At 41.1% G+C, this 24,835-nt stretch overlaps 2 protein-coding genes across 4 annotated transcripts; one reads left to right on the top strand and one right to left on the bottom strand.

Moving 5' to 3' along the window:
- Positions 1–3,837: 3,837 nt before the first annotated feature.
- cbx6a (chromobox homolog 6a) lies at positions 3,838–8,734 on the bottom strand. The gene is made up of 5 exons (XM_028973342.1): positions 8,401–8,734; positions 8,001–8,044; positions 7,840–7,905; positions 7,308–7,374; positions 3,838–6,708 (listed from the first exon to the last, which is right to left on the bottom strand). Exons 1-5 carry the CDS (start codon positions 8,731–8,733, stop codon positions 5,365–5,367), a joined length of 1,854 nt encoding a protein of 617 aa, XP_028829175.1. The 5' UTR covers position 8,734; the 3' UTR covers positions 3,838–5,364.
- Positions 8,735–9,924: 1,190 nt separating this feature from the next.
- On the top strand, positions 9,925–24,555 carry pla2g6 (phospholipase A2, group VI (cytosolic, calcium-independent)). Of its 3 annotated transcripts, XM_028973253.1 has the most exons (17): positions 9,925–10,011; positions 10,830–11,056; positions 11,187–11,399; positions 11,478–11,658; positions 12,103–12,290; positions 12,376–12,472; positions 13,697–13,879; positions 14,042–14,150; positions 14,961–15,074; positions 16,146–16,236; positions 17,066–17,229; positions 19,094–19,244; positions 19,517–19,653; positions 21,234–21,388; positions 23,104–23,271; positions 23,624–23,697; positions 23,847–24,555. In XM_028973253.1, the coding sequence occupies exons 2-17, from the start codon at positions 10,842–10,844 to the stop codon at positions 23,989–23,991; spliced, it is 2,385 nt and encodes a 794-aa protein (XP_028829086.1). In that variant the 5' UTR covers positions 9,925–10,011; positions 10,830–10,841; the 3' UTR covers positions 23,992–24,555. The 3 variants fall into 3 exon arrangements, with proteins under 3 accessions (XP_028829086.1, XP_028829087.1, XP_028829088.1); XM_028973254.1 differs by lacking the exon at positions 14,961–15,074; XM_028973255.1 differs by lacking the exons at positions 21,234–21,388; positions 23,104–23,271; positions 23,624–23,697; positions 23,847–24,555 and adding an exon at positions 20,901–21,176.
- Positions 24,556–24,835: the final 280 nt, after the last annotated feature.

The following is a 24,835-nucleotide window of genomic DNA, read 5'->3' as shown; positions in this document are numbered from 1 at the left end:
CAAGGTTGCGGGCTGTTGTAGAAGGAGAGAGCTGTGAGTTGTCCAGATAAATAGCAAGATCTTGATGTGGTGAACAATCTGCTGGAATAAATATTAATTCAGTTTTGGTGGGATTGAGTTTGAGGTGATGGGCTGCCATCCAAGATGCGATGTCAGTTAGACATGCAGAGCTTTTGGAAGCATGTAGATCAGAGGGAGGAAAAGAAAAGATGAGTTGTGTGTCATCGGCATTGCAGTGGTTAGATAATCCATGTGAGGAAATGACCTTACCAAGTGATCTCGTGTAGAGGGAGAAAAGGAGAGGACCTAGCACTTAATTAAAAAAACTGCTGTGAATGATGACAGCATAGATACTCACACTCTTTCATGTTACTTAAAAAAAAAAGATCACGTTGCATGGGTGTTGAGCCAGGGTGTGCCGTGGACCGTGGACCTTGGCAGGCACATGGTTTGTCCAGGGGCATGATTTGGTCTTGGGTTCGTTGCATAGGTATGGTTTGTTCAGGGGGCATGACTTGCTTGATGGTGTGGTTTTGTTCAGTGGGTGTGGCTTGTCAGTGGGCATGGAATTATTTGTTAAAACATTCAGCCAACATGTGTCTGATTCAAGCAAAGTGCTTTTTAGATCTAGATCCTGCTTTTTCAGGGATGCCATCTCAACTGTTCTACTTCATTCAGGGTTTTTATACTTTGAAAGCTTAAAGAGTCCCAACTGAGCTTAATTGAAAGTTTCCACTGGAGCAATAAAATCCACTGAAGTGTTCACCCTTGCTCATCTGTCAGATTCCATAATGTACACTACAGAGATACTGCCGTCTCAATGTGAAACTGTGGGTGCAACCACAACACAACAAAATAAAAGCCCACTCAGATGCTTTTTATTAATTTATTGATCACTATACAATACAATACATCATCCTAATGAGACCCGAGATCTTAAAATCTTTCCTTAGGCCAAAATTAACATAGAGATGAGCTTAAGGAAGTCATGAAGCCAAGGAGAACTGAGTCAGCTGCTTTAGTACAAAAGCTGTGAAGGGATCAGGTTTGATGATTCCTGATTCAGTGGAAACCATTGAGCAAGTCATGCCCCCTGAACAAACCACACCTATGCAACGCCCCCAAGACCAATTCATGCACCTGGACAAACCATGTGCCTGCCGCGGTCCACGGCACACCCCTGTCATCTCTTGGCTCCTATTTTGTTATCCTAGCCTGTGGACAGATACACACGGACAATACACCTACACACATTCACCATGGACTCTCACCCACATGTGTCTCTGTTAGACTCTGAGCTGTGCCCATGTCCATCTCCAGGAAAACAGGCACACTGATCCAAACAGTCAGGGAGTCTGACACCCGCTCAGCCACCGCCTGTCCACCACCAGACTCATTTCGAATTAGCATTACTCTTCAATTAAAAAGTCTATTAAAATTTGGAATTTCAGCTTTGTGAAATACTAAATGTCTATTCTGTATAATTTGATTCAATGCTTCTGACATTGACAAAATGGTTACATTTACAGCATTTATCAGACGCCCTTATCCAGAGCAACTTACAATCAGTTACAGGGACAGTCTCCCTGGAGCAACTTAGGGTTAAGTGTCTTGCTCAGGGACACAATGGTAGTAAGTGGGATTTGAACCCGGGTCTTCTGGTTCATAGGCAAGTGTGTTACCCACTAGGCTACTACCAACCTATGGTTACAATGGGATATATAATGCAACATCATAGAGTTCAAATCTCGGCTCGGACCTTGTGTGTGTGGATTGTACATGCTCTCCCCATGGTAATAGCCCAGTGATATGTTGCAAGGCAGACAGTGTAACGAGTGACTATGACAAGGCACGTGTCATCAACAACACAACAGGGTTCCCAGTGGCCATCCATTACAGGCCAAGAAGTATGAATGCAAGATTTTGTTGCTTTATCAGTACTTTTTGCACTGAGCTGATGTAAAGAAAATGTAGAAAAGATGTCATTTATGTACATGTACTTGAATGAATTTAATCAATTTTGGAATAAGGTGATGAGCTGTGAATAATTTCTGGATGCACTGTATAATGCACAAGAGCTTGAATTAATAATAGATTAAATGGATTAATTGCTGTTTTTAAAAAAACATAAATGAATCTTGTATCAGTGACTAGTGATCCAAATATATATAAAAAAAGTGTGTATGTGTTTATCTTACATGTCCTTCTCCTTCTCACCTGGACATGCACCTGGCACCAATCTGCATGACAGTGGGGCCTGGTTATAAGGAACTTTGGAGCAGCTGGTCGGGGCTGCAACATTTTTATGTGGACCGTGCAACTTAGCTGTTTAGTATTTTGCAGTTCAGGCAATCTCCACAAGCCTGTGGGTTTGTTTCTGTTCTCCCCTTTTGTTTCCCGTGTTTCTGGCCCTTTCGCCATTTTCCTTTGTTGTGTTATTATTAATAAAATCCTATTCCCAGAATGTCCTGCCTCTGCGCTTCATTCCCCCGTCAGCTCGTAGACGTGACAGATTTATACATTTATATATATTTGTGTATGTATTTTCACCTTCTGTTGTACTGCACTTTAGTCACTGATGGTTTAAATTGACCTGGAACTTAATTACTTACTGCCGCAAAAATTCTAACTGGAACAAGAAGATTTGAACATGTGACATGTTGATTCTGTCCTCACTGCATTGGTTACCTGTGAGATTTTGCATAGACAGTAACATTCTATTAATATACAAAGTTCAACATAGACTGTATCACCTCTTGAGTGGCTTGTTAACTGACTCTCAGCAGGAGATCATTCATTTGTAGAGTTGGGGGGGTTCTTCTACCAGATTTCTAGATCTAGTTTTTGGCACATTTATAGTTTTTGTTACTTTGCACAGCACTGTAAATTAATGTCAGATGAAGTAGCTCACCCTGAGGAAGATATGGCACCAAGATGCACCACAGGAAGTGGGCAAGCTGACCTTGTGAGTGTGATGCTTTGGCCAACGTTCTGCTGGCAAACCTTGGATCCCGCATTCATGTGAGTGTTCATTTGACACAAACCACTAACCTGAAAAACTGTTACAATACCTTAAACACAACTGACAGGGTGATGTCTGGTGCGGGACTGTCCCAGTTATAGAATTCTCCTATATGCAAATGAAATAAAATGACTTTACTGAAGAAAGTTTATAGGACTGTGGGCTGGAAGATCAGTGTAACGAATTTCTCTTATTGCTTTATTGTCTCTCCTTGGCAGCAAAATCTGCAAATCTGCCAATTAGGATCAAATGAGGAGTGTTTATTATGTGCCCCATTTGAGTGGCAGAATCTGCCAGCCACTGGCCAGTCATACATAATGTTGTTTGATCATTTTTGCATTCCAGCATGAATATTTTTAAGATGCTGTTATATGGAACTGCAATCAGCTGTGAGATGCAGAAACTACACAGTGGTATAGGATTTTACTGTAGGGATGTTAATATGTTTTTATGACTGAAGTTGTCTCATTTTCATACCTCATGATTTGAATTAGGCCACGGTGACACAGTGGTTGGCAATGTTGTCTCAAGCAAGAAGTGTGGTTAGTACAAAATATGCCTCGGACCTTGTGTGTGTGGAGTTTGCATGCTCTCCCCATGGTGCATATATCGTCTGGGTTCTCGTTTCTTCCATAGGCATGGACTGTAAATTGTCTGTTGGTGTGAGTGTGTAACTCCCACCCTGGGAGTTACACACACCCCACCCTGCGCCCAGTCCCAGCAGGACTATACAGTTATGAATACTGAGTAAATTACCTCAAATAATGCAGGAGCTGTCAAAACCTCACTGATACACACAACTCTGTAAACAGATATCTTTACAGTGAGTTTTATTAAAAGCTTCATACAAGAAACACATTCTGGTAAACACGGGAAGCAACAATGTGACACATACATGACTGTACAATAAGGGTTGCAAAAACATGCTTCAGATACATTACAATGCAATCATTAATAGAATGTACATAATACATACTGTATTACCATACAGACACAAACTGTAGTCTTCACCACACAGAGTTCATAATCTGGGTTTACAATTCACTCAAACCCACACTGTACTAATAAAACAACCAAGGCTATTAAAATGTGTTGCTTCTTCGATCCTTTTAGCATCATAGAGGAAGCAAGATGCAGTGCTCACATTTCCACACTTGCACACAATCGTTTCCACATTTTGAAAAACTACTGGTTTTGGTGACTACATACAAGCCCTGTTAATGTAAAAAAAAAAATAATAATTAGGCCACTGATGTTCAGCTGTGCTACCACTCCAGCAAGAATTGCTTTTGTTACCGAGTTGTCCTACTGATTTAAAGTATTTTTAAACACATATGTGTAACGGTATCTACAGTGTGAACACACGACCAGGCGTTGAGATGAAAGGAGACCCAAAAGAGGGTTGGATATTGGCTACTGGACAGATACACCAGTTGCAAGACTCAACATTTTGAGAGAGAAGGGTACAGGTTGTCAGTCTGGGCTTAATCCCACCAATTTAGCTACAGTTGGAGGCACAGTCAAGACTAAGACCTCAAAAGATCTTCATAAAACATCACCTCTGATGTTTTATGACCTGTAAAAAAGGTAACACAAAACAATTCTATATAAGCTAGCCTTTGTTGAAAGAAAAGATCTACGGAAGAGTATGTGGTTACACTCAAAATGCAGTCTGCTGCACAAACATTCAAAAAAAAAAAAAAAAACTGGATGAGAACAATGAGTACACAATGAGATTCAATAACTTAAACGGCCCATGCTTCCTGATCACTGCAGTGTCAATGCTGATTGAGCTTATAAATATATATACTACCATAAAATAGCATCATATCACATCAGAATGTGTAAGAATTTTTGTAACAAAAACAGCACGTTCTTCCATTGATGCAACACACAACACAGTATGCCTTGACCAGTCCTAGTGTACAAAGTGTATATGCAGCGTAAGAGAAATTATGCTAATCAGTGAGGTTGGGGAGTGTGTAAACAGCAGTACTGTGCATTTTCCTTAGCCTGGCACACATTCTTCTAGTCCGAAAGATCAAAAGGATATGGGTAAAGGGCTTGTGGTATATATTTGGCTGTTGATCGAAAGGCCAGTCTATGGGATGTCATGTTTAAGGGTGGCTTTAGAATCAAATGGACATTGTAATAAGGAAATATTAGGGTAGTTTTCTCACATTATTAATAAGGGGTTTCTCAAAAAAAAAAAAAAAAAAAAAAAAAAAGTCAACTGCTGAGATTTTTACTAATCTCCATTATTTTTAAAATAAAAATACAGTATAGTCTGGTTGAATTTGGAAAACTTTCAGCAGTAGACAGCAGCATCAGTTATCTCCTGATTATGGCTTGGACTCAGTAGCCACTGAGGTGGTTGAGACAGAAGGTGGTGTAGAATTGATGGAAGGAGAGGGAGGCATGGATCCTGTTTCAGTGGGCTGACAGAACTCTTTAATGGTAACAGTGAGGAGATTGGTGGTGACGTCAGTCACGACCACATTGGCACAGCAGGGCGCCATGTCAGGGCGCCAGTCTGGATCCCCCTCTACTGGGGCCCGGGCCTGTTCAGTAGAGGGCTGGTATGCATTGCGGTCAATGGCCTGTGTCAGTGGTTGAGACGCATTGGCAATGACCAAGGTGGCATGGCAATCAGAGCTCTGGTGGTGGTGACAATGCCGGCCACGCCTTTTGCCTTTGGATTGTGTGGAGAGTCCACCCCTCCCTTCATCCTCATCATCTTCAAAGGAAGATGATGACTGAGAAGAGGAGAGGGAAGGGGACGCAGGAAGGAAGGGTACAGGTGCAGTGGAGGCCTGAGTGGAGCCGGGCTGGAACTGCGGATCACCTGGTTGAGGTTGTGTCTGGGATCTGAGTTTGGCAGTGGAGGTTGGAGCCCCGGCAACAGCCGATGGGGCCGACACTTGGATACTGGGAGGGGAAGGTGGTTGGCTTTCGGAGCTGCCAGAGCTGGAAGGGGACGGTGGAGGTTGGTAGTGCTGTAGAGCTTGTGGAGCCCCAGTGGTTGCGGAAGCAGAAGTGCTATGTGCACCTCTGGCATTAGTGTTACAGCCAAACCTTATGTGGGTCTGGAAAGGAACTGGGTTCATTTGTTGCAGCCCAAATGGTTTGCCATACATTGGGAATCCAGGCATCTTCACTGGTGGCTGAAAAGGCCTGTATGGCATGTTACCACATTTCCTCCCAATTATGCGGTTTCGAGAAGGAATAGTGGCTCGGCCCAAATGACTTGTTGGCACCTTCCTACTTGATGTTCCAGCGCCACTTCCTGGTTTGTCAATGACTTTAAGGTTCAGGATAATTCGACCCCTCTTGACCTCGCGTGGTTTGACCCTACGGTTCAGGATGCGCACTGTCTCTGAAAACGGAGATACTGGGGGACGGGAAGAGAAGGAAGTATTGTTGGAGGGGCCCACTGGGTCTGGGCGGGGCAGGGGACGACGGGACATGCGATGACAGCGGCGAATGTCCTTCTTCAGCTTATGAGTGGCAGCCAGAGAATTGAGCTTAGCTGTGGGAGCCAAAGAGGAAGAGGCAGAAGAGGTTGATGTGTGGGGAGCAAGAACTGAGGAAGCAGAGGAAGATGAGGGTCTGGTGGCAGCAGAGCGGTTGTGGGTCTGTCGAGCAACTGAAAATCGATTTGAGGTGTCTCCAGTCTGGGCTCGGGCCTAAAAAGTAAGCAAATTGTTGAGAGAGGTGTTAAAGTTAACAAAAAACATCTGAAATACACAGATTGTGCACATGATTGTGGACTTTTCAAAGACCTTTTAGGTTCTGTTCATAAAACATCTCCTTTACAAGCATTGTTTATGAACTAAAGTACTTGTACCATGCAGCAAAAAACACTTGAAAAGACCACAGTTCCTATGATCAACTATTTATATGGATCATAAAAATGTCCACCAATGTTTACATCCAACCTGTCAGAACTGGAGAGGATCTGTAAGGAGGAATAGCAGAGGACCCCCATGGCTGTATTAGAACAAAAGGGTGCTTCTACTAAATACTAAACAAAGGGTATGAATACTTAAGACCATGTGATATTTCAGTTTTTCTTTGTTAATAAATCTGCAAAAATGTAATCAATTTTGCTTTTCTGTCAATATGCACAGCACCCCACACACCATATATACATGCTGTGTGAGGAAAAAAATAACTTAAATGATTTTTGCAAATGGCTGCAATTTAACAATGAGTGAAAAATTTAAGTGGGTCTGAATACTTTGCGTACCCACTGTACACTGTGGCTCAAAATTTTAATCCAAACCTTGAGAATAAAATTCTTTGGTTTGGGTCCCCGCTTCTTTGGCCCATAGAGTTCTTGTTCACGTTCTCTGGATGGGATAAAAACATAGAACAATGGTAAAGTTTAAAGTATGTAGAATTGCATATATATTACTCTGCAAAATGGGTGGTAGTAGCCTAGTGGGTCACATACTACTAGCCTATGAACCAGAAGACCCAGGTTCAAATCCCACTTACTACCATTGTGTCCCTGAGCAAGACACTTAACCCTAAATTGCTCCAGGGAGACTGTCCCTGTAACTACTGATTGTAAGTCGCTCTGGATAAGGGCATCTGATAAATGCCATGAATGTAAATGTAAAGGTAAAAAATGCCTTTGGTCATATCATCCCTCAATACTCACTAAAAATACTGACATAAGTAGGGATATAAACAGTATTTTACTGAAGTGTTTGACACGTCACACTTTACTAATTAGTATTGGGGCATCCCTACAAATCAACCTAAGACCGTGTAACTCGATAAAAAAAAAAAAAAAAAAAAGACGAACGCACTTCCGCTCAAAGCCCGTGATCAGCCTGTCATCCAGGATGTTCTCTTCTGGTTCCCACGTGCTGTACCTGAATCAGGGATTACTGGGTTAATAGATGCTCATCGTGGCGCACAGAAAGAATAAAAATCACACAAAAAAACGATAAGAAAGAGAAGTTCGTACTTTAGTGCCCAACCTTTCCACTTCACCAGGTATTCAATTCGACCCTGCAGGAGAAACAAGGCTGTCACGAAAACAAACACTAATAACAGATCTACAATGAAAAAAGGAGCACAGCCCGATTTGTTGCCATGATATTAAGTTTTGTCGAAAAGAAACTGGAACCCGTTTGCAGATGGACGGCCCACGCAGAGTGAAATTAGGACGCCCCCCCTCCAAAAAAAATAACTGCAGCCATTTAGCAGTTAGCAGCAGCGGCTTCATTTTCTCGCCATTTCGTAGTAAAATACAGCGTTGCATCCGCGAAGTTAGGCGCAAGGCCTCCTCCGTGTCACCGCGGGAGCGCCGAGCCTGGGGTCTCGGTACCAGCGCGGAGGCGGAATATTAAAGCAAGGTTACCCACTTTTCGGACGCGTCGTTTCAGGATGGCCTCCGCAGCGAAAACGCGATCTCCGACCGCAGAGAGCTCCATCGTTTCCAGACCCTCCTGGTGCTTCGTCTGGGCGACGAGGGGGACAGTGGGACAGAGAGAGAGAGAGAGAGAGAGAGATGGGAACAGTTTACAAAAGTGACAGCAGCGAGCCGCCACTGTTGCCAGATCTCGCGAGAAAAACAAGCCGCCAGAGGGTGTCCCACAAAACACGGGCTGCTTATTAATGTGGAAAAAAAACCCGCAAAGAACGTGTTTGTGTTTTGAAATAGTGTTCTTAATAACTCGTATTACGACAGCGCGCATGAGGATAGATAATAATATCTGGATATCTTTGTCGCTTTTCAGCAGTCACAGTACTCGAGTGTTAGAACTGAATTTGGGCACTGGAAGATGACGTCAGAAGATGACGTCAGGCTTTGTATTTAATTAACAATTGGATTAACAATGGATTGCGTGTCTAAATGTCACGTTTATGATTTATAGGAAAATGACTTTGAATGTTCATCATCTGGGTGTAGAAGGGCAAATGGTATAAATATGGTCTCTCTGTACCCATAATAATTAACCTACTGTGGTAATAATGTGCAATAATGTTCTTATCGTGGTTGCTTCATAGGCCTATACAGTCAGTAACCAATTAAAACCAATTAAAGGTTTTTCATCATCTTTCAGGAAGGGAAAATCTAAAAGTGTAAAACACAAATAATGATTAAAAAGTGAAAGTGGAAATTTCATGTTTGATTCCTAGAGACATGCAAAAAGAGCATGGAGAACAATATTGTATTGCTGCTCAGAGAAAAACAGGAGAACAGAGTCTCTTTCTCTACACACATCATTGATTAATACAAATATGGAAATTCGGCAATAAACACTTTAGGTAAATCAATATTTGATCAGTTAAACCAAGATTGGGCATTTAAAAAAATAATAAACTGAATGACTTATCCTTAGGACATGTTTATTGGATATTAAACATTCAAATTTACAATAAATCTTTGCATTGTTTCAGATTCAATTCCAATGGCATAAAATGCTATTTGGTCTTGCAAATGAGGCACAAAGCAATTAGGAGTGTTAGGAAAGCAGATCATTTATTTAATTTACAGTGGATAGTTGGTTGAAAGCACCGTTGTCACTCTCAAAATACGATGAACTATGACTATGACTTGTATGGAGCTAATATTATGACAAAACTATTTAGCAATGCATTGATACCTGGCGACAGTGAGCACAACACTATAGTGCCCATGGAGTCAGAGAGCGACTGTCACGCGACCCTGGGCAATACCCCACCCCCGGAAACCTGGAAGGGTCCACAACGGGGACCCGCTCCAGCGCCACGCACACTCCGCGCCAGGTCTTACTCCACCTCACCACATCCATCATCGAGCAAAGGTCGCTCGTCACAGTCCGATGTAAATACCACCCTGGGGCTTCGTGCGTGCCCAGCTTCGCCGCGTCCGATTGGCGCGCAGCCCATGGTACGCGCACGGCGATTGGCTGGCGTTCGCAGGCTGTCGGAAGTCCCGACAGAAGTCACGTCAGCGGCAGCTTCGGGGTTGGCGTTTGACCCGCGGACAGGTAAGAAGACTGATGATTGTATATTCCGGATTACCATTCAGATTATGTCATTTGATGGGCGCAGCGTTGCCGATGCGTCCAGTTTCGACGCGAAAAAAGCCGCTTGTTCGGGTTCTCGGTTCGCTTCATCTTCGTTTTGCGGGCAGTAAGCTGTAAAGTAACGAGCCCGGCAGTTCCTTTTTCAGAATAAATAAAGATGTTACCGGTCGGCGAACCAGTTTTTATTAGAGATCTTGCAGGAATGGCGTTGGCCGAGAGTAAATTCAAGAAAAACACGCAGCATTTCAAAATCAAATATCTCATCGAAATCAAATAACACCAAATCAGTATATATTGTCAAGAAAAAGTATGTATACCCTTGAGTTAATGACCTCAAATTTTAATTGGAGTATACCTGGAGTTTTTTTTAAGGGAAATGGCTTTGGACCACAGCCACTACATTTTGCTCCACACAACAAGAATATACCTATATATGTACTATAGTATAATATAATTTTTAATATCACGTCGTGCACCTTTCCACGTGATTCAATAATGTCTATATTCCTGATATAAGTTCAGTTCAGTGTTTATCACAGTGATTTGATCACTGGGCTGTATAGTTTCCATTTGCTTCTGGTTGTAAGACCAGTGCATATTGGTGCATATTTCCAGATGAAGAAGATCGTGTTAATTGTTAATCCTGTCTGTTGTTGTTTGTACCTGTTTAATTGTGTTATCAAAGTATTAATAGAATTCACAAATGAGGAATCCATTGATTACCATTCTCATTTCAACATGCAATCATTTGTCTTCTCTCCTCTTATTAAATCCCATAGTGGCCAGTAGTCATGCAGTTCCTCGGCCGTCTGTTGGACACGGTTTCCTCTGTCTCAAACCTTTTCTCCAATCCATATCGCGTGAGGGATGTTCCCCTATCAGACTACAGTGGAGCGGCCTGGATCTGCTTAAAGGAAGAAGGTAGGATGATCCTGTACAGAAGCTCCGCCAGCCAGTCATGGGACTGCGTGCTTTTGTGTCCTGAGACTCCCAACGTATGTCTAAGGTGAGTTTAAAAGTCAAACTGATGCCTCATCCTCCATATTAGATATACCACGAAAAGAAACCAGCACTACAAAAACCACCAGAACTGTGTCACATTGAACTGACACAAGACCTGTTTCTTTTTGGTTCAGGTTGTTCCAGGTGTCCTCAGAGGATGATGCACTAAACTGGTTCCCACAATACGCACTGAAAATCCGTCCGTTTTATGAGACACTCAGTTCGCTGAAACCAGAAGCTCTTCAGCCAGTAGTGGACTGCCTGCGAAGTCACCCCGACTGGAGCTCCGCCCATATTGCTGTGGACACAGGACTTCGGGACTGCTTAAGGCACAACTTTGTCCTGAGGTGAGCTCTTTGTGATTTCTGAAGGCTCTAGACAAGCGAGGATGAGGATGGTAATCCAGCCTGTTTGGCATTCCCCAGTCAAGTTAATGCTCAGGACGCTCAGGGACGGGCACCTCTGCACCTGGCTTGTGAGCGGGGTGAGGTGGGCTGCGTGCGGGAGCTGCTGGACGAGTGCCAGGTCCGTACTGACATTAAGGACAAGAATGGCGATACGCCCATGCATGGGGCGGCCAAGCAAGACTCATCCGTCATCATAGAGGTGACTGGTTGCTCACAACATTAACATAAATACTCACACTATTAGAAATAATTATTATGCAATGTAATTCTGTAATAATTATTATGCAATGTAAAACTGGTGGGATTGCAGTCTTTAGCAGAACAAAATGAAATTGGAATGGTTACTAAAGTTAAAAAAATGATGCCCAGTGTTCTGACTGATTAAGATCTTTTAGCATTCATAGAAGGTAATTTATATGGTCGGAGAAGATGCAGAACATGCAGAAGCACAAACTCTACATGGTGGTGTCAGAGTTTACATGAAGAGAAAATAAATATTGATTTGTACTTGTCTGCTAAAAACTCTATGCAATATAAGTCTGCTCATGGCTTCTCTGTGTTCTCTGCAGCTTAGTACAGAAACTTTACAGTGTATTTGGGACGGTCCTAGAATTAAGTTCAGTCACTGATCTGTTATCTGCAGGCCCTGTGTGCTCGACTTTGTGCCGGTATTAACGATGTGAACAAGGCAGGGGAAACTCCTCTCCACGTGGCCTGCCGCCTCGGGAAGGTGGAGTCGGTCAGGGCTCTGCTGGGAGGAGGGGCCAAGTGTGACATCAGCGGAGGCAACTGCTACCCCATCCATGTTGCCATGAAGTACAGTGAGAGCGGGTGAGGAAACAGAACATGTTGAATGAAAGAACTGTAAATTGAGCATGTTGACCATTTCCTTTCTCCTCTACCCATTTCTCACCAGCTGTGCTGAGGCGGTTCTAACCTACGATCCAGCTCAGCTGCATGCAGAGGATGCAGTGTATGGTGGCACTCCACTGCACTGGGCCAAGACTGCAGAGGTAGGCCTTATAAAACACTGCAGTTAGATCTTCTGGGCAAGTTCATTCTGCTTGTGTTCACTAAATAGGCTACAGGGCATCCACTGGCTTTGTTGAGTGGGGATGAGTGATGCTGGTTTCCTCCAAACGTGACTCCTGCCATTCACACCAAAGAGTTCAATCTTTGTCTCATGATATAATTTTGTTTCTCATGGTCTGAGAGTCCTTCAGGTGCCTCTTGGTAAACTCCAGGTGGGCTGACATGGGCCTTTTACTACGGAGTGGCTTCCATCTGGCCACTCTACCACACAGGCCTCATTGGTGGATTGCTACAGAGATGGCTGTCCTCTGGAGCTTTGACAGAGTCCCCATTGAGTTCTTGGCCACCTCCCTGACTAAGGCCCTTCTCCCCTGATCTCTCAGTTTAGTTGGCCAGCAAGCTTTAGGAAAGGTCTTGGTGCTTTTGAACTTCTTCCACTTGGATAGATGATGGAGACCACTCATTGGGACCATCAAAGCAGCAGAATTTTTTCTAAAACCTTCACCAGATTTGTGCCTCGAGACAATCCTGTCTTGGAGGTCTACAGACAATTCCTTTGTTTGCTCTGATATGAACTGGCAAATGTGGGACCTTATATAGACTGCTGTGTGCCTCTCCATATTGAGTTCAATTAACAGTTTTTTCCACAGGTGGACTGCACAAACTTCTCAAGGATGATCAGGGGAAACAGGATGCACCAGAGCTCAATTTTGAGTTTCATGGCAAAGGCTGTGAATGTACATGTTTTTTTCTCAGTTTTTCTATTCTTAATACATTTGCCAAATCCTCAAAGTTTATTCCATTGTCATTATAGGGGGTTGTGTGTAGAGGCTGTAACATGTGGAAAAAGTGATGCACTGTAAGATCACAGAAACATGCTGTTAATGTACAGTGTAGTCAAGGACAATGTGCAGAAATTATATTTTTTTTCTAATAAATCATAAAACCTAAAACAGTTTATCTACTGGATGAATCAAGTATAGGTAGATGCACTTATTATTTTGTTATCATTCATTATTATGTTATTATTAATTGTCTGTCATAAAAATCCTCCTCTAGCCTTTGACACACAAGCTGTTTTTTCTCTATGTAATAATTCTACATCAATAGTAAATCCCCAACATTAGCTTAAACTCCCAACATAGCCAGAGCAATCATGGTGAGAGAACAATTTGATGACAAGACCCCTTCCTGATCTAACCTAGATGAGCCAGATATTATTGGAACGAGGTTCCAGTGTGAACTACCTCAGTAAGACGGGAGAGAGTCCTCTTCATATTCTGACCAAGAAGGGACGCTTTGAGGCAGCCATGGTCCTGCTCACACATGGTGCGGACGCAAACATCAAAGGTCAGGATGGGAATACTGCCCTCCACCTCGCCATGAAGGTATAAACACACATTTCTGTCTTTACTGTGGATGTCCTTGAGCAGTTCCCTTTGTGTTGATTCACTAATTCATCCGTAGCTGAGCATAGTTGGACTGTTAGATCTGGAAAACACTCCTTGCACTATAGTCCTCTGTGGCACATCTACACATTTTTTTTTCAGATGGATCACATGGATCTTATAAAAGCACTGATTGTGTTTGGTGCTGATGTGGAGATCCACAATGACCTGGGAGAGACCCCTGGCCTAATAGCTGCTCGTACAAGTAAAGGTGAGGGGAAGAGAAAAAGGAAGGATAATGGGTTTAAGGTTTAAAATGTGGAGAATTTTCATTATGTTCTTCAATTCATTCTTAAAGAATTTTTCTAGTGTGTCAGGGTGCAATATAATGGTGAAAGGGTTGTTCTTGGCCAGCAGATACATTTCTTAGTGAAGTGATTGTCAGCACATGGTGCACATAGTGAAATTTGTCCTCTGCATTTAACCCATCACCCTGAGTGAGCAGTGGGCATCCATGACAGTGTGTGGGGACGGTGCTTTTCTCAGTGGCACCTCAGCCACTGCCCCCCCCCCCTCCATTTAGATCCACATGAATGCTGGGCCTGAGGTTTCCAAGCATCACAGGGCAAAATTTTCCCAGCAGTCTAGCAATCATAATTTCAGAGCCACTCTATTTCAGTCACTCAAATCCTTACACTTGCCCATTTTCTCTGCTTCAAACACCAGTAGTGTAGACTATAGATTTTATAATCTCTATAGGTATTTAAGTTTATTTTAATATCAGAGCATAAAAAAAAAATAATATATATATATATATATACATATATATATATATATATATATATATATATATATATATATATATAATGCTTATTTTCATATATTGTATTATATATATATATATATATATGTGTGTGTGTGTGTGTGTGTGTGTGTGTATATACACACACATATAATTTCATATATATATATGAAAAATCCAATTTTATACATTTGAGTATATTATAATTTTTCAATTTAAATTTAAGCTTCATATCTGCGTGAATGCATGGCTTTAATCATTTGGGTTTGTGTGTTGAAGGTCCAAACAGAAAGGTTTTGCTGGACATGCTGTGTAGTGTAGGAACACAGCGATGTGTCCCCCCATCCTTAGCCTCAATGTCCCCTATCTGGAAACCGCAGACTCCTGGCATAGGTAACATGCCCACTTCTGTTTCTCTGAGGTTCCTTAATACTTTTCTTCTTTACTTCAGCTCAGATACACTGACCAAACAAATTCTTCTTATTTTTGGTCGGGATTTTAAATTGTATTAATGTAAGTCATCTAATACATTTATTTCAGAAAGTCCCACTGCTGGATGGTGTAAAAGTGTGTCCTGGGGGACAAAAGATAGCTTGTTGGTTAATGAGTGTGTCTGCATCATGATTGTAAGGCAGGCAGCCAAGAACCTCCACCTAAGATGGTCATGAGCTTGTTTGTCATAAGCCCCAATGCACCCATATGCATGTTAATTTATCAGTTTATTTAAAGCCTTAACTTCCCCCCAAAAAATAAATAAATACACCTCATGAATACCGAATATCTGCTGGTATAGTGCAAAATGTCTGGCAACAATACTTTTTGAGCTAGATTAAACTCTGTTCAAGACCAATCAGCATACAACTATGCCAATTAAATTTTGTTGCGAGTGTAATAGCTCACATTGTTTTTTTTATATAGTTTTTGCAGCATTATAACAAAAAAAGTGACCAGAGACATAATTGATTCCAATTTGTATTTGTTCTACCCCGCTGAGCCTATGGAGATACTTCAGTTTCAAAATTCACAAATACATTTTACAAATAAATAAATATGTTAAATAAATAAATGTGGTTGTAAATGCAGGTTTATCAATGATTAAATGTAACAGCACTCACAATTGTGCATTTTTTTTTATGTGAATGGTGTTATATTTATTTGTAAGCAATACATTTTAATTGTGCATCTTGTTGCATCTCCATATGAGCCAGTCAGCAGAAATACAAGTGTAAGAACATGGCAGAGTGACTGATAGACAGCTAGATACCTGGCCCATCCAATAGTTATTTATTCATTAATACATTCCATTCCCCCTCTCCTTTTTTGATGCCATTCAGACATCATTGTAGGCAGTGGTTTGGGGTTTTTTTCCCTCATCAAACTGACATCTGATTAGTGTTATGTTGTGCTACTGTCATGCCACTTTCCTTAACTAATCGTCACAACTTGTTTCTTTTTGGAAAACAGGGTTTGAGGACATAGTGCATGTAACAGCTGCACTGACTGCCATGAGTCGGAGCAGAACAGAAGTGGATGGTTTCAAAGCAGAGGATAAGAAGTATGTTTGAAAGGAATTTGTATAATAGCAGACCTTAATAGCATTCTTTTAAAGGTCCCCTATTATGAAAATGTCACTTATTTAACATTAATACGAGTTCCCCTAGTTCCCGGCTATGGTCCTGCAGTGGCTAGAAATGGTGATGACGCCATAAGGGGAAAGTTTACATCCCGTTTCTCATGCTTTTCCCAGAGAATTTTAAAAAACCATTATCTCCACCGTCCCGCATGGCTTTAAAAAGTGCAATGCATTGCAGATGCTCAGTGATTCAACGTAAAAATGTTTGTTCAGTCACACGAGACTCTGCATTCATTTGATTTTTTCTGAAAAAACAGACACTACTTCCTGTCTGTGGCAAACGTTGTGGTTGGTGAATGGTTTTGATGAAAGTGAAGTGATTGATTGTGAAACCCTGCAGCACAGCACATGGAACGACACACAAATAAAATGTGTACTTTGCATTTAACCTTCACCCTTGGTGAGCAGTGGGCTGCCATGACAGGCACCTGGGGAGCAGTGTGTGGGGACAGTGCTTTGCTCAGTGGCACCTTGGCGGTTAGGGATTCAAACCAACAACCTTCTGATTACAGGTCCGTTTCCTTACCTGCTATTCCACCACTGCCCCCTGCGTCAAATTTGACTTTTTTTTTTATGTGGACACTCAGTGTACCATGCCAACATTTATCACCATGGTAGTATGTTTCCAACTTTCAATTCAATGTCTATTTTTGTTTCAGCAGAATTGCCCAGGCCTTGATCAATATATATAGCAATATATAATATGCTCATGAAGACAATTTCTTATGCATCTGCCAACCATCTTCTGCAGGGTAGACAGGTTGCTGTGTTTGGATGGCGGAGGGATCAAAGGCCTTGTCTTGATCCAGATGCTGATAGCTTTGGAGCGGGAAGCTGGAAAACCTATTAGGGAGCTGTTTGACTGGGTGTCTGGAACCAGCACTGGAGGAATATTGGCTCTGGCCATTGTACATGGTATGTATTTGCATGTAGACATGCATGTGTGTATGCATTGTTTATTTTTTATACAGCCATAAGGAATGAAATTACTCATAATGAACTATGAAGAAAAAGGGATGTTAATTGTCACATTTTATTTTGGTCAAATATAAAAAGAAGCTGAGCAGTTTTAAGAGCTAAGAGATACAATATTATTCAGAGTTAGTGACCCTTTCTGGTTACACCCCACAACCTTACACCCTTTCTGAAAAAAGTAAACTGATCTTAATTCTCTTAGACATAGAATGATCAGTTTTGTAACCCTGATCATGGGGATCCTGCCTTCCCCATCAAATTTACATATGGGTTTTGGAGAGGATCTGACCTGTCTCCTATGTGTTGCCCTAGCAACTCTTAAAACACATACTGATGCAAGATGAGCCTAACCCAAGGCAGATACACTTGGCACCACAACCAAGTGCTGAGGTGCTTGGGGGCTGCACGAGAGGCAGGAGGGTAATGACCAACGGCATGCCCTTGGAAACCGGCATCCTTTTCTTTCTGGAGTGGGAGAAGAAGCAGGCCAAAAGAGTGTCCAGGCACATCCTCACTCAATGCACCCCCAGGCTGGGAAACACTAGTGGATTTAAATCAGAGGCTCACCTTCCCACCCAATATGACAACCAACCTGAGGCCGGACCTGGTCCTGTGGTCCAAATTCCGTCGACAGTCCTTTATTGTGGAGCTGGCAGATCCATGGGATGAAGCCAACGATGAAGAATTCGAAAGGAGAAAGCTGCAATATGCATATATTGCAATATGCAATGAAGCAGAAAACCAGCGCTGGAAATGTTTTGTGCGGCCAGTGGAGGTGGGCTGCACAGGCTCAGCAGAAGACTACCAAGCAGAGTTCCCAAGTGTCAGGGAATTTCTGGAATGTTTCCCGTGAGGGTTTTTGTTTCTCCTGCTTTAAAAATGTGCAACATTTTAGAACATTAGTTGTATTTTCTATGAACAGTCCAAAAATGCCGCTCCACATTTCCCTTCTTTGGTATTGAGATTGTAGACTGGCAGATGAGGCAAACACACTTCGAAAATGTCATCTTGAAAAAATACTCCTCCTCCCACTCCATATGAAAGGGATTTATTTTTTTCTTTATTTTTTTAATTAAATTTCTTTGGTCTTGATTCCCCACTCATTTGTATACAATTTTAAGTTTAAGAGGAAAAAATGAGGGCTAAACTCGAGGTAACTCTCTAGCGTGTTAGCTTTGCTGCACTTGACAAATTTGTTTGCGCATGTGCGGTGACTCAAGTATCAGAAAAAGTCAGATGTCATCTATATATATCAATCAAGTGACTGGATGAATGATGGGCTGACTTCTAATTTTTTTGATGTCATGCAATCTACGCACAATGCCTTCACGATCGACATAACGAGCACCCCTGATGTAGAGGATGTCCGAGATGGGGTTGAGGTTTTGGTTTGTTCCATTCAACACACCATGCTGCTTATATTCAACAACAATGACGTAAATGCAGTTTTAAATTCTATAACCACTTTAAATGGCGCTTTCTGCTCAGCACCCAAAAGTTATATATTTATTTATACAGGTCATGTAAATTCTGGTTTTTGGTCAGGGAAAGTCATGGACAAGTAAGGGAATACTTAGAGTGGGAACCCTGATCAAGGAGCTTTCTGATCCTGTCATGAGAAGCAGCCATTGGCTGTGAAGCGGAAGGGCACACACCCAGGTCTGATCAGCCTGTGGTAGGCAGTCATTGAGTACCTTATTACATTGTTAACTGCATTGTTAAAAGCTGGTAAGGTTAACATTTTGTTAACGTTCTAGCTCTTTACCTGAATTGTTGCTTAATTGCACTGTTTTATTTTCTGAAGGTAAGTCCATGCAGTACCTGCGTTGTCTGTACTTCCGTATGAAGGAGCAAGTGTTTAAGGGCTCCCGACCATATGAGTCTGGCCCGCTTGAGGAATTCCTGAAGAAGGAGTTTGGGGAAAACACCAAGATGACCGACGTGTGTCATCCAAGGTAACTGTGGATTGGTTTTATTTTAGCAGCATTATTTATTGTTTTGGTAATTTGTTATATGAGCAAATGTGCTCCATCTGCTTAATCTAATTTTCCATGACTTCATCGTAATTATATTAAAGGAGACCTAAAGAAATTCAGACTACAACATTCCCAACTTGGATTAACTGCTTGACCAAACATTAGTCAAACAATGAGGTCGAATCTGCCTCTGTGCATCATGGAGAAGTGTAGTGATCGTTCCTTGTAATCTATGTTGCTTTTTAACTCAGGGTCATGGTGACAAGTGTCCTTGCTGATAGACACCCAGGGGAGCTACATCTCTTCAGAAACTACGACCCTCCAGGCATACCACATGAATCTCCTTATGCCTCCACTGCCACTTTTAAACCGCTCACCATCCCACAGGGTAACAATTCACTTGCTTCACAGTGTGTTCCTTACACAGAGGGCACTTCTAGTACACTACACAAGATTTATTTATTTTAGAGTCTATGCAACCTGCATGTCCTGAAGTTATCTCCAGCTTTCTATCTTTGCTACTGTATTATTGTGAATCTATCATTTAAAAAGCCTAGAATACATAACTATAGCCATACAAACAACTCTGTACGGATGTGTTCTTCAGTTATGCTTGCATTATTTTTCTTATGCTATAGTCACCTGTATGACTATAACTATTGTCTGCTATAATTTGCAAGAAACTAGCTAGAGGTAATAAGCCACTAACTTTCAATAAAATTATACTATTCCCTGGAAGGCCCCATCTTGAAATTTGATCATCTTGAATTGGTTGATTGACAAATGCCTCAATGTTGAAATACAAGAATAAGTTGTAGTTTAGAAAAATACAGTTTCAGCTTCAAGCAAAGGAGACTAAAAATTTACAGCTCTACTCCTGAGTTATTGACAGAAGAACTCTGCCCAAGCCTGACATAATCTCACCTGACTCATCAAGTACATTAAGTAATTTATTCAATAATATGTGTGAATTGTGTGATAATATGTGGGAATTAGAATACAATGATAAATAACCAATTGATTTTATTACCATGAACATTTCATTTGAAATATGAATTCTTTAAAACACTGTATTTTTGTGACTTCCGTCCAAAACCACGCCCACTGCACCACGGCCACTCATCGACCTTGTAGCTCCCTAGGAGGGATGATGGTGGAAGCTCAAGAGAGGTAATTAATTTAGTTCAGGATGTAATTATAGACCACTGGAATGTATCTCTCCAGGGAGTGTCAGGGGGCGTGGTTTTGGGTGGAAGTTACAAAACTGTGTGTTTTAAACTATTAATATTTCAAATAAAATGTTCATGGTAGTTAATGATTCAACTGACCATTTTTCCACTGTACTTCAATTTTTATACATTTTCATCACCTCCATTTTTACCAGTGATATTGTTAAATCCACACTTGTGGCTTTTTTTAATAATAAATGACAATGTTGTTTAAAAAGAAATAAATGATCGATCAAACTGACTAATAAAGGGGCTGTTTTTTATCACATTAGGGCAGCTTTAATCACATCACCTTTAAACTTATTAAATAACTTGATCATTTTCTTGGTGGTTTTTCCTTTTTATCTGTGATAAAAAAAGATCTGCTTCTGTGCACACAATCTCAGTGCTGGCATTGCTGTTTTAGGATGGGAAGATGAGGATTTATTGATAACTGGATACACTCAGGAACCGCTGAGAAAGCGTAGGAAGGTCAGAGATGAAGGTGTGTGTGTATGTGTGTGTGTGTGTGCGCATGCTTATATTAAGTGTAAAGGGAAAATTCACAGTGGAAGAAGTTCCGGGGTTCTCATCATGTCCAACTACTCACCAATGATACGTTATATATTAAAAAACACTTCATTTCAGCACAGCTCACAGTACACATGTACACATAATTTACCCCAACACTATTTTACATAATTTACCCCAACACTATTTTTATCTTTTTTTTTTTTTTTTTTTTTTTTTTTTTTTTTAGAGCAGTGTGTGTGGCGTGCTGCTCGGTCTAGTGGTGCCGCTCCTACCTACTTCCGGCCAATGGGGCGCTTTCTTGATGGCGGATTGCTGGCCAACAATCCAACTCTGGATGCCATGACCGAGATTCATCAGTACAACAAGGCCCTGAAGGCACAGGTGAGTGAACTTGGGTGATACTTTTGTGTTAGATAATATATTTATAGTATAGTATCTAACAGGAGGCACAATGACATTTACTTCTGCTGATAAGGGTCAGCTTCCATATTAACAAATTCAATGGACTGCAAGAGACCGCTTTTCACTTGCATCCACACAGAGACAGCATTTCGGGTGACCCAGGATGACGAAAAGCACGGTCACCCCTAAGCTTTTAGGAACAACTAGGAGTGAATGATCAGCTGACCTAAGGGCGCGTGAAGGAGTGTAGGGCTGGATCAAATTAGATAGATACAGAGGAGCAAGACCATTCAAACATTTAAAGGTAAATAAAAGATTTTTAGCGGATTGGGAGCCACAAGCTAAGACTGGGGTAATATGCTCGTATTTCTTGGTGCTGGTCCAAGTCGTGCCGCTGCATTTTGGACTAGTTGTAGTCGATCTAGAGATCTCTGATTTACCCCAGCATATAGCGCATTGTGGTAGTCTAAACAAGATGTAATAAAAGCATGGATTAAAATTTCAAAGTGGAAATGGGAGCAGAGTTGTTTAACTTTTGATAGCTGTTTCAGTTGGAATAAGCTAAGTTTTAGTACTGAGCTGATGTGTGCTTCAAATTTCAACTCTTGAGTCAAATATAACTCCCATATTCTTTGCCGAGTCTGCTAAGTAGGATGGTAGTAGCCTAGTGGGTAACACACTCGCCTATGAACCAGAAGACTCGGGTTCGAATCCCACTTACTACCATTGTGTCCCTGAGCAAGAGACTTAACCATAAGTTGCTCCAGGGGGGACTGTCCCTGTAACTACTGATTGTAAGTCGCTCTGGATAAGGGCGTCTCATAAATGCTGTAAATGTAAATGTAAAACTACTGATTGTAAGTCGCTCTGGATAAGGGCGTCTGATAAATGCTGTAAATGTAAATGTAAGTATGGGTTCAGGAAACTAAGGTCAACAGTGACATTATTATTATCGTCACTACCTCTGTCTTTTTTTTTTATTATTAAAATGTAAACAATTCAGTGACATCTATACTTTAATTTGTCCAAGGCAGTCCAAGAACCTTTTTGATGAATACCCAAGTTCTTGTTTCAACAAAAAGTCAGTGTAAAAATAAAATGTTATCTTTGCAGAGAATTGACCCCAAGAGGGGCAAGAATGGAAGCCTGTGGCACACACCACTTTTCAGTTATTTATTTGTAAAAAAAAATGTTTGGAATCATGATTTTTTTTCCCCACTTCTCAAGTGTACACAACTTTGTATTGGTCTTTCACATGGAATTCCAATAAAATAGATTCATGTTAGTGGCTGTAATGTGACAAAATGTGGAAAAGTTCAAGGGGGCAACCCACTGTAACCCACTGTATAAAAACTCACCACGGAGGAGAACTAGATGGGGAGTTACAGCGAACCCTTAGAGGTGTGGAGGGAGGTTAAAACAGTGTTCTGGATGTTCCAGGTCTCTGTGTGGCCAACAACATTTCAGATAACACTCCAGTGTGGATGCAGTTTTTTTTTTAAACCGAAAACTCGTTTTAAAAAAAACCATTGTGTGGACTGGGCCCAACACTCTGACATGCTCAGCAAATCCAAACAGCCTATGATTTTTTTTTTTTTTATGAGTATATGGTTCAGGAATCTCTGATGGCTGCTCTGTGTTTACTTTGTTCATGCACAATATGATGTGGATGTTCTGCTTATTTCTGCATTCAGGGCAGAGAAGCTGAGCTGCAGAAGTTAGGGGTGGTGGTGTCTCTAGGTACTGGAAAGCCTCCTCAGGTTGCAGTGACGTCTGTGGATGTATTCCGTCCCTCAAACCCTCTGGAGTTGGCCAAAACGTTTGTGGGAGTCAAGGAGCTTGGGAAGATGTTGGTGGACTGTGTACGTTTCGATAATTTCAATCTGTACAAAAACAGCCTATTATGCAATTCATATCTACAGCTGAGATTTGTGCTTCCTCTGATGGCTTGTGAACAGGAGTTATTATAAACAAAGAAAACAAAGGAGGATGTCCTGAAGACCTACATGGCGTTAGCAATTTTTACATAGTTCTGTGAAAATCTAGCCTTCAAACAGCCTATCATATTTGCATCTAAAACCAATAAAATGGCTTGAAATGTAAGTCTTAAATGTTGCAAATGGGTCACAATGAAAACTAAATTCTTCAAGTTGCTATAAATATATGAATTTAACAATATCTAAAACGCAAAATAATCTTTTTTTCCCCCCTCAGTGCACGGACTCTGATGGTTGTGCTGTGGACAGGGCTCAGGCCTGGTGTGACATGACTGACATACATTACCACAGGTCAGCCCCTCAGGCTGTTGGCCTGTCTTAATACTAGTCCTAATAATCTTTTTTTGAGCGTTCTAACCTGTACAAAAATCGTCTATTTTTTTCTTTCCTTCACATCACATGACTGCTTTTGATATCTGTACCTTTCTGCCTCTCCTCAGGTTGAGTCCTCAGCTGTCAGTGGAGGTCATGTTGGATGAGATCAGTGACTCTGTGCTGGTGGACATGCTGTGGGAGACACAGATGTATCTGTATGAGCAGAGGGACAACCTCCAGACCCTGGCCCAGCAGCTACTACGTGCCTGATCTTCCTATCCTCATGAGTGATAGCACTGAACAAATGCACCCATTTGACCATTTGATATATTAATGCAAGCCATCATTCATACGAGAGCCTCCGAAGTTACTGACCAAATATCATTATTGTCATTATTATGATTATTATTTTATCATTTACAATGTTGATTAAATGGAAGTCTGTTTGGTAATAGAAGTGATTCAACATATCTCCCAGGTTTTAGGGTGCTTATGCCAGTATATCTACCTTTTTTGACCGTTTATATCATACAGTGTTGAAAGCTGAAAATGTGAATTTTGACTTTTTACAATTCATCATATTCCGTTGACCCTTTATTAATTAGGAGAACATGTTATCTGAGATTTGGTTTTATCACCCAAATGAATGACCTCTTTCTTTTTAATACAGATAGGACTTTAAAAGTTGCGTTTGCAGTACATCAATTTGAAACACTAACACAAAAAATTATAAATTATGTTTTTATGACTATTCTGAAAAATAAATTCACTGTTGCAGTATTAAGTGTCATCATTACAAACAGTCACACCTCTTTTATTCTTTACATGACAGAAAAGGCCTCTTGTAGAATAATACAGTTCTTTATGCCTGGTAACACACTTTATTTAATGATAAATGGAATGGCTCAAATCTAAAGCTGTAGATGTGTCTGATAAATCCTGGAGTAAACAAAGTTTCTTTATATTTTAAGTTTATTCTTACTAATTACATATGTGAAAGATTGCTTCTTTTTCTTATATATGTTAATCAGTCAGTTTATGGATATACACTGCATATTTATGGACTTGCTGTATTAATGTATTTATTTTATTTTATAGAAGGTGCATTCATTCT

This window comes from Denticeps clupeoides, chromosome 3 (genome assembly GCF_900700375.1).
Source record: "Denticeps clupeoides chromosome 3, fDenClu1.1, whole genome shotgun sequence".
NCBI classification, from domain to species: Eukaryota; Metazoa; Chordata; class Actinopteri; order Clupeiformes; family Denticipitidae; genus Denticeps; species Denticeps clupeoides.
Note: the sequence above shows the minus strand (reverse complement) of the source record. Positions and strands in the feature narration are given on the sequence as shown.

Coding starts and splice junctions, on each gene's coding strand:
- cbx6a (XM_028973342.1), bottom strand. CDS start 8,733: ATGCGCGCTGTCGTAATACGAGTTATTAAGAACACTATTTCAAAACAC. Junction 7,906..8,000: donor TGGAAAGGTTGGGCACTAAA/GTACGAACTTCT, acceptor TCCCTGATTCAG/GTACAGCACGTGGGAACCAG. Junction 6,709..7,307: donor CAAAGAATTTTATTCTCAAG/GTTTGGATTAAA, acceptor CTTACTTTTTAG/GCCCGAGCCCAGACTGGAGA.
- pla2g6 (XM_028973253.1), top strand. CDS start 10,842: ATGCAGTTCCTCGGCCGTCTGTTGGACACGGTTTCCTCTGTCTCAAAC. Junction 14,151..14,960: donor AGCTGCTCGTACAAGTAAAG/GTGAGGGGAAGA, acceptor TGTGTGTTGAAG/GTCCAAACAGAAAGGTTTTG. Junction 15,075..16,145: donor ACCGCAGACTCCTGGCATAG/GTAACATGCCCA, acceptor TTTGGAAAACAG/GGTTTGAGGACATAGTGCAT.